Source organism: Salvelinus sp. IW2-2015, linkage group LG22 (assembly GCF_002910315.2).
Source record: "Salvelinus sp. IW2-2015 linkage group LG22, ASM291031v2, whole genome shotgun sequence".
In the NCBI taxonomy this organism is placed as follows: domain Eukaryota; kingdom Metazoa; phylum Chordata; class Actinopteri; order Salmoniformes; family Salmonidae; genus Salvelinus; species Salvelinus sp. IW2-2015.
In genome coordinates, this window is record NC_036862.1 from 179402 (window position 1) to 195060 (window position 15659).

A 15659-nucleotide genomic window follows, 5' to 3' on the forward strand; every position below is an offset into this window, starting at 1 on the left:
TCTTCCTTTCAGGACCGGAACGAAGCTGTGGTTTTCTGAACATAACGTGCAACCCAAATGGCGTTTTTTTGTTATAAAAGTAATATTTATCGAACAAAAATAAAATGTATTGTGTAACTGGGAGTCTCGTGAGTGCAAACATCCGAAGATTATCAAAGGTAAGCGATTCATTTTATTGCTTTTCTGACTTTCGTGACCATGCTAATTTGGGGCTAGCTGTTCTAGCATTGATTGATACACTCACAAAAGCTTGGATTGCTTTCGCTGTAAACGCATATTTTCAAAATCTGACACGATAGGTGGATTTACAACAAGCTAAGCTGTGTTTTGGTATATTTCACTTGTGATTGTATGATTATAAATATTTCTAGTGATATTTGGCGCCCTGCAATTCAGCGGTTGTTTAGGAAAATGATCCCGCTAAAGGGATCCGTAGCGCAGAGAGGTTAATCACCCACGTGGGTATATGCTCCTAAAAACCAATGTGGAGATGGCTCCTGAAAACCAATGAGGAGATGGGAGAGGCCGGACTTGAAGCACGTTGAGCGTCACAAATAGAATCAATTTCTATTTTAGCGCCTGGCCACGCACACGCTCACTGACGCCCGCATTTGCGACGCAAGCGGTGTGGTTAGCATGGTAGACCGCTGCGCCACTCGGGAGGCCTTATTCATGGTATGCCTGGTAAACCTTAGTCTCTTCCAAAAGCCACTGCATCTTACACAGTAAGAGCCTATGAGTCCATCAACAAAACCCCATACTATAGATACTGAGCACACTTCATTGCCTAGGTAGTGGGTGTATTGTTATAAGATCTTAAACTGTGGCCTGTTATAAGACCCAGGCTGCGTGCCAAATTACACYCTATTTCCTATTTAGTGCACTACTTTAGCCCAGAGCCCTACAAAAGTAGTGCACCATGTAGGATAGAGGTTACCATTTTGAAAGCAACCACAAACAAAGCAATGCAGTACATCTCCACAGCCATTTGTAGTGAATAGTGATCCTGTTGTTTTATGATTATTATTACCACCATCATTTACTTTCTGGAGATGGGTCCATGGCCAAGGAGGACAGGCAGTCCCTTCATGAGGCCTAAATATGAATCAATCAGTCTGTTACTGTGAAAGACAAGCTAATGATGACAAAGGCTCTTCTCCTCCTTTCTGTCAAATTATGCGCCCTCTCTGTGGAACTCGAATTCAAACAACTGTGACCCCCGGCGCACCGTCGCCACGGAAACCACCAGAAGAGCCGGTCACGTGACATCAGGCACTTGATGAAAAATTAAAGCAATGTGTTCTGGGGCCGTCTCCAGGGCAGTCTCATTGGCTACCGGGTGGTCCAAAACAGCTGTGGAGCACCAATCACAAAGGCTATTGTGGGAACAACTGGAGTGTTCAGGCTTGGTCAGAGGAACGGGGATGACGCTGAACATGTGGGGCTGCTTTACTGGAAATGAGACCGCAATGGTGCCAGTAGGACAGTGCCTGCAAAACAATTCCCCAGAACTCTGTATGAGACGTAAACAGTTTCTAAACATTTGACGAACCCTGTATGTGGAATAACTACGTAGTTGACTAGCATCCTGTCCAGGGGGATACTTGTATATGAAGCTACCTCACGCTACAGAAACAGGAGATAAGCTCTTGCCCTATAAACCGTTCCGGCCACTTACTTACTAGTGGAATGTACAGTATGTATAGAATACATTTAAGTTGTAAAAGCCAATAATTGTTATTTTATGCCTTATTCTTAGCATATTTTGTAATAACAGTTCAATTTTGATGACAATATCCCTGAGATGAATGTTATACATAACGCCCTATGGGCAATTCTGGCTCAGACAAGGAATCAACTAACTCTAATCTACTGTATGAGGAGAAACCAGTACACAGACCCGAAACTCAGTGATGTGAAGTTAGGCTGGGTAACAGTGGAGGCTGTTGAGGGGAAGATGGCTTATAATAATGGCTGAAACACATGTGTTTGATACAATTCCATTTACTCCATTCCGGCTATTATTATGAGCCGTCCTCCACTCAGCAGCCTCCACTGTTACCCAGCCCAGGAGTGCAGGGGTCTGGGTTGGAGTACAGTTGAAGTCGGAAGTTTAAAACTCGTTTTACAACCACTCCACACATTTCTTGTTAACAAACTATAGTTTTGGCAAGTCGGTTAGGACATCTACTTTGTGCATGACACAAGTCATTTTCCCAACCATTGTTTACAGACAGATTATTTCACTTATAATCCACTGTATCACAATTCTAGTGGGTCAGAAGTTTACATACACTGAGTTGACTGTGCCTTTAAACAGCTTGGAAAATGCCAGAAAATGATATCATGGCTTTAGAAGCTTTTGATAGGCTAATTGACATAATTTGAGTCAATTGGAGGTGTACCTGGGGATGAATTTCAAGGCCTACCTTCAAACTCAGTGCCTCTTTGCTTGACATCATGGGAAAATTAAAAGAAATCAGCCAAGACCTCAGAAAATTGTAGACCTCCACAAGCCTGGTTCGTCCTTGGTAGCAATTTCCAAATGCCTGAAGTTACCACGCTCATCGGTACAAACAATAGTACGCAAGTATAAACACCATGGGACCACACAGCCGTCATACCGCTCAGGAAGGAGACGCGTTCTGTCTCCTAGAGATGAACGTACTTTGGTGCAAAAAGTGCAAATCAGTCCCAGAACAACAGCAAAGGACCTCGTGAAGATGCTGTAGGAAGCATATACAAAAGTATCTATATCCACAGTTAAACGAGTCCTATATCGACAGAACCTGAAAGGCCATTCAGCAAGTTAGAAGCCACTGCTCCAAAACCGCGATAATAAAGCCAGACTACAGTTTGCAACTGCACATGTGGACAAAGATCGTACTTTTTGGAGAAATGTCCTCTGGTCTGATGAAACAAAAATAGAATTGTTTGGCCATAATGGCCATCCTTATGTTTGGAAGAATAAGGCGGAGGCTTGCAAGCCGAACAACACCATCCCAACCGTGAAGCATGGGGGTGGCAGCATCATGTTGTGGGGGTGCTTTGCTGCAGGAGGGACTGGTGCACTTCACAAAATAGATGGCATCATTTTGAGGAAGGAAAATTATGCGGATATATTGAAGCAACATCAGTCAAGAAGTTAAAGCTTGGTCGCAACCCGAAACGTTTGACCCCAAGTTAAACAATTTAAAGGCAATGCCATCAAATACTAATTGAGTGTATGTAACTCTGACCCACTGGGAATGTGATGAAAGAATAACAGCTGAAAATAAATCATTCTCTCTACTATCATTCTGACATGTCCACATTCTTAAAATATAGTGGTGATCCTAACTGACCTAAGTCAGGGAATTTTTACTTTGGAATAAATGTCAGGAATTGTGAAAAACTGAGTTTAAATGTATTTGGCTAAGGTGAATGTAAACTTCTGACTGTATATGCCAACAACTTGCATATACAGACACACACACACACGCAACTAGATTCAGACACACGCAACACACACACACACACACAACACACACACACACACACACACACACACACACACTACACACACACACACACACACACACACACACACACACACACACACACACACACACACACACACACACACACACACACACAAAAGTAAGCCTACTCCTTGGGGCTAAATCCACAGGGTGTTCTTCCACCTACAGTGCATTCGGAAAGTATTCAGACCCGTTTACTTTTTCCACATCTTCTTACGTTACAGCCTTATTCTAAAATGGAATTTAAAAAAAAATCCTTATCAATCTACACACAATACCCCATAATGACCAAGCGAAAACAGGTTTATCGAAATAAAAAATAAAAAACAGAAATACTTTATTTACATAAGTATTCAGACCCTTTGCTATGAGACTAGAAATTGAGCTCAAGTGCATCCTGTTTACATTGATCATCCTTGAGGTGTTTCTACAACTTGATTGGAGTCCACCTGTGGTAAATTCTACCACAGTTGACAGTGCATGTCAGAGCAAAAAACAAGCCATAAGGTCGAAGGAATTGTCCGTACAGCTTCGAGACAGGAATGTGTCGAGGCACAGATCTGGGGAAGGGTACCAAAAATGTCTGCAGCATTGAAGGTCACCAAGAACACAGTGGCCTCCATCATTCTTAAATCGAAGAAGTTTGGAACCACCAAGACTCTTCCTAGAGCTGGTTGCCCGGCCAAACTGAGCGATTAGGGGAGAAGGGCCTTGGTCAGGGAGGTGACCAAGAACCCGATGGTCACTCTGACAGAGTTCCTCTGTTGAGATGGGAGAACCTTCCCGAAGGACAACCATCTCAGGACCTCAAACTAGGGTGAAGGTTCACCTTCCAAATGGACAATGATCCTAAGCACACAGCCAAGACAACGCAGGAGTGGCTTCGGGACAAGTCTCTGAATGTCCTTTAATGGCCCAGCCAGAGCCTGGACTTGAACCCGATCTAACATCTCTGGAGAGACCTGAAAATAGCTGTACAGCGACACTCCCCATCCAACCTGACAGAGCTTGAGAGGATCTGCAGAGAATAATGGGAGAAACTCCCCAAATACAGGTGTGCCAAGCTTTTAGCGTCATACCAAAAAAGACTTGAGTCTGTAATCGCTGCCAAAAGGGCTTCAACAAAGTACTGAGTAAAGGGTCTGAATACTTTATGTAAACGTGATATTTCAGGGGGGTTTTCTTATACATTTGCAAAAAAATGTGTGTGTGTGTGTGCGTGTGTGTGTGTGTGTGTGTGTGTGTGTGTGTGTCTGAGAGTGAGTGAGAGAGAGAGAGAGAGTAATGCTGAGGGAGGCGAAGGGAAGGGAGAGGTTTTCCCGAGCTGCAGGAGTGGTGTGTAACTTTCACTGTGCGGAATGTGATTGTTTGAAGTGGTTTCCTGAGGAGTGTTTTTGAAGGAAAAGCGACGTTGGTGGAGTTCACCCTGGCACAGCTCAGCCTTCTGCCCCCAAGAGCTGGAAATACAGTCACCCTTCACCCCCCAACTCACCTCGGCACCGTATTGCCACAGAGGTCACCACAGTCCCCCACACACATATGCATGCATGCACGCAGGTACATACATACGGTTATCATGTTATATACCTACTTTCACGCACATGCACACATATTGTAAACATACATACATACAGACATGTTTTGACAAACTCGTGTTTTGACACACAGGCAAAGAGAGCGAAGGAAACAAAACCTGCTGTGACTGGGTGAGATAAGGAGGACTTGCTGACTGGAATACTGAGCAGGAGAAAATTAGTGAGGGACTGAGTGAGAGAGACAGAGAGATAGGGAGGACTATGGGAGAGAGGGTGACATATAAAGAGAGTAGTATAGAAAGGGAGAGAGGGACAGACAGAAAGAGAGAAAGAGGGGGGACAGAGAGAGAAGGAGAGGAAGGGGGCAGTTTACTCCAGGACCCTGATCTTCCCTGAGTGAAGGTGCTCAGACACACAGACGTCATGAGACATGGGCGAGGTCCAATTCACTAAACACAAATAATCCCCAGCATCACTCTCAAACACGCACGCACGCACGCACGCACGCACGCACGCACGCACGCACGACGCACGACACGCACGCACGCACCGCACCGCACGCACGCCACCGCACGCACGCACGCACGCACGCACCACGCACGCACGCACGCACGCACCGCACGCACGCACGCACGCACGCACGCACGCACCGCACACACGACGCACGCACGCACGCACGGCACGCACGCACGCACGACACCACCACACACACACACACACACACACACACACACACACACACACACCTGGGTTCAAACGCTAGTTTTTTCAAATACTAAAGCTGTGACTGGGAAAGCTGTGACTGGGAAAATGGAACCACTAAAATAGTCACAAGTCTTAAATGTAACTAAATGTAATGGAAAATGTAATCTAATGGAAAAGGTCTCGATCAAAACGTCTGCCCCCATCGCTGTGAACGTCTCACAGAGATCTAACTAGTTCCTGAACTCGTTAAGAACTCCCCTTTCGACTTAATCTTGTCTGTCTATGACAAATAGAAAATATTTTTTGTTTAAAATCTATGAATTATTTTAAATTATGGGCTATAAATCGAACTCTGACTGTGCTACAGCACTGAAACCCCTCTCTCCTGCTGCGTTACGATGTTAGGATTCCAGGCATATGCGTTGTTAGTAGCTGTGACATAGGGATCAGCCAGGAGTTGATGGACAGTCAGAAGAGCGAATGAAATGGTAGGCGGGACAACCCAGCTTCAAGTGGTGTCAGATTTCACATCCTGCTTCGCACAGGCAAAAGAGACATTCTTCTGAGCGTGAGAATCAGAACTATTGCTCAATACAAGCCGTTTCGATCTAGCCAGCTGTGGGCCGGTGTTGTCCTTAGAAGCAGTAAGTAAATAACGGCCCTCTCTTTGCTTACATCTCAGAGCTAACACACTCCCTGTCCCTCTCTCACCACTTCAGTGTTTGACCTTCACAGACACTCACACTGGACCCTCAAATGGTAGTGTGCGTCTGTGTGTGTGTGTGTGTGTGTGTGTGTGCGCACATGCGTGTGTGTGCATGAGGATCCATGTCCTTTACCATTTCAAACCCCTCTATCAGCCCACTGCATCCTGGACTTGAGGGCAGAGTCCTGCTCACACACACGCACACGCACACACACATCAAATGCTGCTCACTAGCGACACAGAAACAGAAGTCAGGGTTCAGCAATCTCCCTTTCCTCTTTTCTTCAATTCGTGACCTTTCTCTCTTCTCTCTGAAAATGAGCCCAAGCCAGAGAGTCACACCAACTCCCTCCCACACACACAGACACCGGCACATTCACACACACACTTTTTTTTATTGCCCCTAGCAACAGCCTGACACACACCCCCGGCACAGCACAGCTGTCAACAGGTGGTTTATGGGCAATAAGCTTATTCTCTCAGGTTAGAACAATCATAGGAGAGAAGTAGGGAGATGGAAGGAGAGAGCGAGAGAGAGAAAGAGAGATGGAGGGATAAATGAGAACATTTCTGCTTTACTTACCTTTAATAAAGTATTCAAGAGTTTGTCCTTACACTTCTTCTCTCTGTCTCCCTCTCTTTCTTTCTTTCTTTGTCTCTCACTCTCTCCCTCTATGCAGAGTTAGTGAAGGACTATAAACACTGAGCACAAAGCAATTGAAGAGCGAGGGAGGGTGAAAGGAAGGCAGTGGGAGTGAAAGAGGGCGAGTTACAGAGTAAGAGAAAGCAGACAAACAGCATGAGCTGGGGGTTGAGAAGAAAAGAGAGAGAGAGAGAGAGAATGAAAGACAGACACAGCGAGAGAGGGCGAAGGAAGAGAGGCGGAAATCTGCTAAGGAGGTGGGGGATGGGAGGACAAAGAAAGATAGAAATATAGAAAGATAGAAAGAAAAGAAGGGATAGGGATTGAAACAGTGTGAGATTAGTAACAACTGATTTTGATATACTTCTTAGAAAAGGAGAGGAAAAAGTGCCAGAAAAGGGAAAATACACAGAACAAGCACACGAGCATTGTCAATGAGATAGAGAGGTGAAGTAGAGGAAGCAGAGAAAAATGGATGGGTAATTTTACCCCATAGAGGGGAAAGGGAGGGGGGTCCATTTTCTTTGGCAAGCTTGCTTCTGTGTGCATTATTATAAAAAAAGGACAGACAATTCCAAGAGAACGAAAGCCACATTCCTCAAAGTGAGAAAGACTGACAGGTAGAGAGAGAGAGAGAGAGAGAGAGAGAGAGAGAGAGAGAGAGCAAAAGACAGACAGCCTTTCTCTTGCCATGCTCGTGTTTCTATTTCATCGTTTCATCACAGCGCTTTTCTGTTCTTGCAATCATTTTACAACTTGTGGCACGTATTAAACCTAGATTTTGGTATCTGTACTGACAATAATAACATGCACATTCATGCATGGAGCTCTACACTCTTAGAAACAAAGGTGCTATCTAGAACCTAAAAGGGTTCTTCGGCTGTCCCCATAGAACCATTTGAATAACCGTTTTTGGAGACCTTGTAGAGACCTTTTATTAATGTTCCACATGAAACCAAAAAGGGTTCTACGTGGAACCAAAAATGGTTCTCCTATGTGGACAGCCGAAGAACCATTTTGGAATCCTTTTTTTTCCCGAATAGTGTACCAAACCATTCATCTGTTCAGTGACCACTGTCATTATGCACTTCCATACCTCTACCCCTAGAGGGCGTCCCCCGCCCCCTTCCCCTCCCTGGTTAGTCAGCCACCACAGAGAGGTTCCAAATGGAACGCTATTCCCTATATAGGGCACTACTTTTAGCCAGAGCCTGCATGACTGTTGTTGTTGTTCGAGCACAGAAAGGACATTCTCTTCTCTGCCGACAACAAAATGCTGCCCTAATGAGGTTAGCCACTTGAGCGCACATCACAAGAGCACACTGCGAACGCTGTAAATGAACAAGCACAACAAACAAAACTGGGGAGGCTGCCGCTACTCTGTTATGTAAACCTTACATAAGCAACATTAGTCCAGTGTTGTTGAAACACTAAGCTTACCTTGCTTTAATTGATGTGCATCTGTGAAAGGCTGACGAATTGGGTACGTATACACACACACGCACACACACACACACACAGAGACACACGCTCAAACAAACAAACCTAAAAATCTCTTCCCTTTGCTGTCTCAGTCCAACAAACACACATTACAGATGTCATTCCTCTGTTTGCTAGTGTGTGTACACTGAAAAAATGACTCGTTCTCTCTCTCTCTCTCTCCTGTTTCTCTCCTCCCCTGACCCCTACTCGTCCCCTTCAGTGCGTCATCAATTAAAGAGAACAGCAGAGAGAGGGAGTAAAAGAGAGGGTGGGGCAGACGGGGAGAAGGAGGGAGACAGTAGAGTCCTCCCCAGGGAGAGAGAATGACGTCACTGATCTAGGCATCAAGGCTACCCCTCTCTCTATCTCTACCGAAAGGAAGGAGGGAAGACGACAGGGAGGAAGGAGAGAAGACTGGAGGAAAGAGAGAAAGAAAGACAGAGGGGGGAGGACAAAATAAGAATAGTCCAGATAAGAAAAAGGACAATGTCCGTCTCTTCAGAAAATAACAGACGCTTCGAGGATATACCCGCTTTTGGCTCCTTTAATAGGACAAGTGTTACTTAAGTCGTTTTTGGGGGTATCTGCATTTTACTTTACTGTTTATATTTTTGAAATGTTTTACTCCATTAAATTCCTAAAGAAAATATATACTTTTTACCCCCATAGACTTTCCCTGACATGCAAAAGTACTCGTTACATTTCAAATGCTCAGGCACCACAGAATTATAGTCCAATTCACGAACCTATCAATATAACGTGTTGCAATCCCTACTGCCTCTGACCTGGCGTACTCACTAAACACAAATACTGCGTTTGTAAATTATGTCTGAGTGTGCCCATGTCTGTCCATAAAAAGTATTAAATAGATAAAATTGTCCCGTGAGTTTATTTATTAAAAATGTATGTGAATTATTTTCTATTAAGGTATCTTTACTTTTACTCAAGTACAACAATTGAGTACTTTTCCCACCACTGCATGAGAGTAATAACCGTGTTTAATTCTCCAAGTGTCTCGTACAAACACACACTCACATACACACACACACACACACACAGTCCCCAAGTCTACACACAGTATAAAGATTTCAAGGGAACTACACTGATATGAACATGCATTTGCATAAAATACTCAGTAATACGTATAGTACATATTGGATGACAACACACATAGGTGAAAAGGGGATTTTTCTTTTCTTTTACAAAGTGGAATTCCCACTCTAGTATGTTTTAGGTATTCTATTGCACAGGCAGGGTAGTGTAGGTAGACAGAGAAGTGAGGAGACATTTGTGAGACAAAGTTGCAGAGGGACGAGGATTCCATCCCATGCAGACTCTGGCAGATAAGTGCTGAAGGGAGGTGATGTTATCCAGTAGAACAAACGCAGGGCACAAAAAAATTACTTCTTAATTAACCTCATTTCTATAGGGCCCTGAGTTTTCCCTAACCATGTGACCGTACAGGGGCCTAAGGTTATAACTGGGGCCCAGAGTTTTTCCTGGTCAGTTCATATGGTCATATCCACAAACTACCTCCTCATGCCTATCCACCCCTCCTCTCCTCCTGTTTTGTCCATCTCAGGTGATTCAGTGCACAATTGTGAAACAACCAGATCAGGAAAGACACAAAGAGGGGAGGGAGAGTGAGAGAGAGAGAGGGTGGGTGGGTGGGTGAAACAGATGGAGAGAGAGAGGGAGAAACATTGTCAAGCAACCAAGGAGTTAGAGAGAAAGATTTGCCAGGAGAGATGTTATGGAGGAATAGAGGGAAGTAGAAGGAAGAGGAGGGAGGACTTAAAATATGTCAGAGAGCATTTAAATAAAAAGCAGTAAACGAAGGAAAAACACAGACCGCATCCCACTTTAGGATACACAGGCTAAAACGGATGACAGTTCGTGACAAATGGCAGTGGTGAGGGTTTTACACGATCTTAACAAATCAGCTCATTGTCTCAAGTCTTGATGATGAGCCTGCATAGGGTTATTCATAAATTAGTCAAATCTCAAATGATGGCACCCTCTCTAGATACACTATTGCACTATGTTTGGCCAGCCCTTTGTAGGAAATAGGGTGCTATTTAGGATATAGCCGTTGACCTCTCCAGCCCTGCCGATGGTGCCAGGACAGATGGAGAGTCTTGCTTCAGACAGGAAGGGGCTCACCCCACCGCCCTAAGGCAGGACACACACGCACACACAGGATACCCAGCCCTGATAAACCCCGGGTTCAGGTCACTCAAGGGCCTCCTTCTCCAGCCGTCACTCAGTCTTGGCCTTTCCCATCACTCCCTCAACTGGCCACAGCAAAGCAACTGCTAACACTTTACTTGAGGCTGAGGCCACCCAGATGACGTATGCCAATGTATAAAAACGCATATGCATTTTGCTTAAAAAACATGGTTACAAAAATATAATGTTGATCTCATGACATGGATGGTCAGTCCTTGCATCTATATCTCTGTCTATGAATTTCAGAGTTGTTACATTTCTACAGCCCCCTCAGCTGTTTAACAAAACAAGTGGCGAGGTGAAGGCTTTGTTGCTTTTTCGAATTCTGGATTGCCCCTTTAATGCTTTTTGACGCATTTCCTCCACATTGTAAGTATGTATAGCAATGTATAGTATAGCATCATCTCATAATGATCCTGGATTTAAGACATATTATTATCATCATGTGCCTTATAATAAGTTACATATGTGCTCGTACATGCTTATAACAAGTGATAACGCATTATTCCTGTTCACTTCAAGTAAAGTGTTACCGTTACCGAGCAACCACTTCAGGGCGGCATGTCTGTGCGTCATTGCTGCTTCCTTGAAATAATCCTGTTTGGCTCAATTGGTAGAGTGTGGTGCTTGCAATGCCAGGCTTGCGGGTTTGATTCCTCCTGGGATCACTAATATGAAATTGTATGTCTGCACTGTAAATCACTTTGGGTATTTTGTATTTATTATGGATCCCCATTAGCTGCTGCTTCCTGGGGTCCAGCAAAATGAAGGCAGTTAATCAAAAGAGAAGTTGACCTAAATATGGAAATGGATCTCTGTATATAAAGTATGTCACTCACGCCTGTTCGAGTAAGTGTATCATGACACACACACACGTGCATGCTACTATCCGGGACAGACCTGAGGTGCTTTGATGCCCTGCATGCTAAAGTGTGATGAGATCGGCCCTTTGAGGCAGTGTACATACGATTGGTCTTCTTAACACAGGTACTGGGAACAGTAGAGGCCTTGTAACAGTTTGTTGAGTTAGTGCACAGTGTGTCTAGCGGGCGACAGCCTGCTCGACTGTGGCCCGGTGTACAGATTGCGTTATTAATGATGTTCATTAGAGAGATAATGAACATATTCAGAAATGCCCCCGGGGACTACAGGCTACTAATTGATTCACGGCATATTGGGCAGTGGTCGGGGACTGCTCTTCCAGCTCCTTAGGCCTACATTACAGACAGGTCTATACAGAACCATAAGCCTGAAGCAGAGCCCATGTAGTAGGCCTACTTCGCCTGCTCTCAGTTTGATGGTTGACAGACAAAACACACAGAAATAAACACACGCGGAAATAAACACGCACACACACAGGGACCTATCAAGCCCAAATTGTAACCAGATAGCCTTATCTGTTGTGACATTTCACGCCTCACTTTGGTATCATAATACTGTTCCAATACTGAACAGATGTTCATTATGTTCATACATCCCATAATATTTAGGTGACAACGACACAATGCAACAGCGCCATAGCAACAACAGGTACAGCCTGTCGGACTGGAATCTCAACATAACAAAACAAAAATGCCTGTCCCGTGGGACCAGTCAACAGCTGTGTGTTGGTTATCATAGTAAAATACATGGCTTTGCTCCAGTTCCATATCATGTCCTTATGTCTACTTTAGCCAACATAGGCAACAGTGTCTGGGCAARGCACACCGAGTCAACAAAATACAAGACCTGAAGGAAGCCTTTTAGTGAGATTAAAGGGCTATATATTATATTCAAAACCCGAGGACAAATGAAAAAGCAAAATGGAGAAGTTCAAAATAAACAAGTCAGGCCTAAATCTGTTATATGCTAGTGTAACCTACCGTTCAAACTGAGTGTCTCCTAAGCTCCACAACTGTGTGAGCCAAAACCAAAGCCCATGCACGCGAGTGAGATAGAGAGAGCACAATGCAACTCAACCATAGGCTGTGTGGCCCTTAAAGAGATGACAATGAATAAAACCTCAGCCTCTCTATGAATATTTACTGGTGTGGGCCTAAGCAACTTCTCTCTAACAACTTCAAATAAATACAATCAAATTATTACATGTAGGCCTGTGCTGGAAAAACGTGTTTCTGGATTTATGCATGAGTGTCTGAGGCTGCTCTTTCTCTTATGAACGTATTTTGATAAATTATGAAAAGGTACCGACGTTTGTATGGCGAGAGCGAGCGCACTATTTCCATCATGGGCAGTGAGCGCCGAACACAGTATTTTAAGGATGGATATGAGGACCAAAGCCTACCTGGGAATCTGCTCGAGCATTATTGTCCGCATAGCCTACAACATGTGCAGAATATAAACAAGTCATATTCGAATCATGATTGCGAAATGGTTTAGCAGTAAGAAACCCAACAAAATAAATATGGTGATTGATTGCAATGGGTTTCGATCACATACGAGTCCGCGGGGCTCTGTCTCCTCATAAATTATGAGAAGAGTAGCATCACGTTTGAGAAGATTATCAAATCATTACAAGACTTACGTTGTTCCGCAAATCTTGCAGAGCTACGCTCATCGTGCAACAGACAGCAAAATCGACCGCGGGGCGAGTGCAAGAGACACTCTACCTCTGCTGCTGACGATTCCAGTGGCTGGATCGCGAAGCCATCTCTCTCGCTCTATCAAATCCTGTGGAACAACAAACAACAAAAGGACATGTACTAAACCCACACATGTCAATCTATCCGTATTGATCTAGGACCGCAATGGACTGTGCGCGCTAGAGCATAACATTACCTAATCCCAAAACGAGTGTCTCTCGAATGCAAGCAGAATAGACCTACAGCAGAATGTTTCCATGTTGGGAGAAAAAGCCTTTTCACGCATGTAGTCGGCTAACCCTGGGATGAACAAGAAGGAAGATTGCAATCACACCGCTGACTACACCCCGCCCACCCTCTACCCCTTCCCCTCTCGCTCACTCTCTCTCTCTCTCTCTCTCTCTCTCTCTCTCTCTCTCTCACTCACTCACTCACTCATGGACACATATCCCTTCCCTTGCCAATACCATTTTTTTAAATTGTAGGCTAGGCATCGGGTTGGGGTGCTGAGGGGTAATTCTAGGAAAGAGAATTGCGGTGAGATAGGCTACACAGTGAAGGGCAACAGCTGTGTGTCAAGGGAATTAAATACTGACTTCACCATAATATTTCAAATACTAACAGAAATGCACCTGGTTACACATCCTGTAGAAAAAGTAGATTTTACTGGGGCAGTTATTCACTCAAGTAGGTACATATCCATTTAGTGTAGGCTACACTGTATCAGAGGTGTCTGTATGTTCATTTGTGTGTATGCATGTTCGCTTGTTTATGTGTGTGTCTGTCTATAACACATTTTAGCATTGTTCACTTAAACAGTGGAAGTCGGAAGTTTACATACACCTTAGCCAAATTCATTTAAACTCAGTTTTTCACAATTCCTGACATTTAATCCTAGTAACAATTCGCTGTCTTAGGTCAGTTAGGATCACCACTTAATTCTAAGAATGTGAAATGTCAGAGTAATAGCAGAGAGAATTATTTACTTCAGCTTTATTTCTTTCATCACATTCCCAGTGGGTCAGAAGTTTCATACACTCAATTAGTATTTGGTAGCATTGCCTTTAAATAGCTTAACTTGGGTCAAACGTTTCGGGTAGCCTTCCACAATAAGTTGGGTGAATTTTGGCCCATTCCTCCTGACAGAGCTGATGTAACTGAGCCAGGTTTGTAGGCCTCCTTGCTCGCACACGCTTTTTCAGTTCTGCCCACAAATTTTCTATAGGATTGAGGTCAGGGCTTTGTGATGGCCACTCCAATACCTTGACTTTGTTGTCCTTAAGCCATTTTCCACAACTTTGGAAGTATGCTTTGGGTCATTGTCCATTTAGAAGACCCATTTGTGACCAAGCTTTAACTTCCTGACTTAAGTCTTGAGATGTTACTTCAATATATCCACATAATTTTCCTACTTCATGATGCCATCTATTTTGTGAAGTGCACCAGTCCCTCCTGCAGCAAAGCACCCCCACAACATGATGCTGCCACCCCCGTGGTTCACGGTTGAGATGGTGTTCTTCGGCTTCCCCTTTTTTCCTCCAAACAAAACGATGGTCATTATGGCCAAACAGTTCTATTTTTGCTTCATCAGACCAGAGGACATTTCTCCAAAAAGTACGATATTTGTCCACATGTGCAGTTGCAAACCGTAGTCTGGCTTTTTTATCGCGGTTTTGGAGCAGTGGCTTCTTCCTTGCTGAGCGGCCTTTCAGGTTATGTCGATATAGGACTCGTTTTACTGTGGATATAGATACTTTTGTACCTGTGTCCTCCAGCATCTTCACATGGTCCTTTGCTGTTGTTCTGGGATTTATTTACACTTTTCGCACCAAAGTACGTTCATCTCTAGGAGACAGAACGCGTCTCCTTCCTGAGCGGTATGATGGCTGTGTGGTCCCATGGTATTTATACTTGCGTACTATTGTTTGTACAGATGAACGTGGTACCTTCAGGCATTTGGAAATTGTTCCCAAGGATGAACCAGACTTGTGGATGTCTACAATTTTTTTCTGAGTTCTTGGCTGATTTCTTTTGATTTTCCCATGATGTCAAACAAAGAGGCACTGAGTTTGAAGGTAGGCTTGAAATACATCCCCAGGTACACCTTCAATTCACTCAAATTATGTCAATTAGCCTATCAGAAGCTTCTAAAGCCATGACATAATTTTCAGGAATTTTCCAAGCTGTTTAAAGGCACAGTCAACTTAGTGTATGTAAACTTCTGACCCACTGGAATTGTGATACAGTGAATTATAA

The 15659-nt window shown here is 44.1% G+C and overlaps 1 protein-coding gene across 4 annotated transcripts in view; it reads right to left on the reverse strand.

The window, feature by feature from the left end:
- The window catches only part of ece2b (endothelin converting enzyme 2b), a 65790-nt gene extending 52070 nt beyond the window's left edge, over positions 1–13720 (reverse strand). For 2 of the 4 annotated variants that reach the window (XR_002879798.2, XM_024014260.2), the window contains exons 1-2: positions 13600–13720; positions 13346–13491 (exon numbers count right to left, since the gene is read on the reverse strand). Coding sequence is in view for 1 of the 4 variants with exons in the window: in XM_024014260.2 (XP_023870028.1) it covers positions 13346–13378 (33 nt within the window). In the remaining 3 variants the exon portion in view is untranslated. Of the gene's footprint in view, positions 1–7050; positions 7357–8550; positions 8641–13345; positions 13492–13599 lie in introns of those variants that run through there. The other 2 variants (XM_024014262.2, XM_024014261.2) reach the window with 2 other exon arrangements.
- Positions 13721–15659: the final 1939 nt, after the last annotated feature.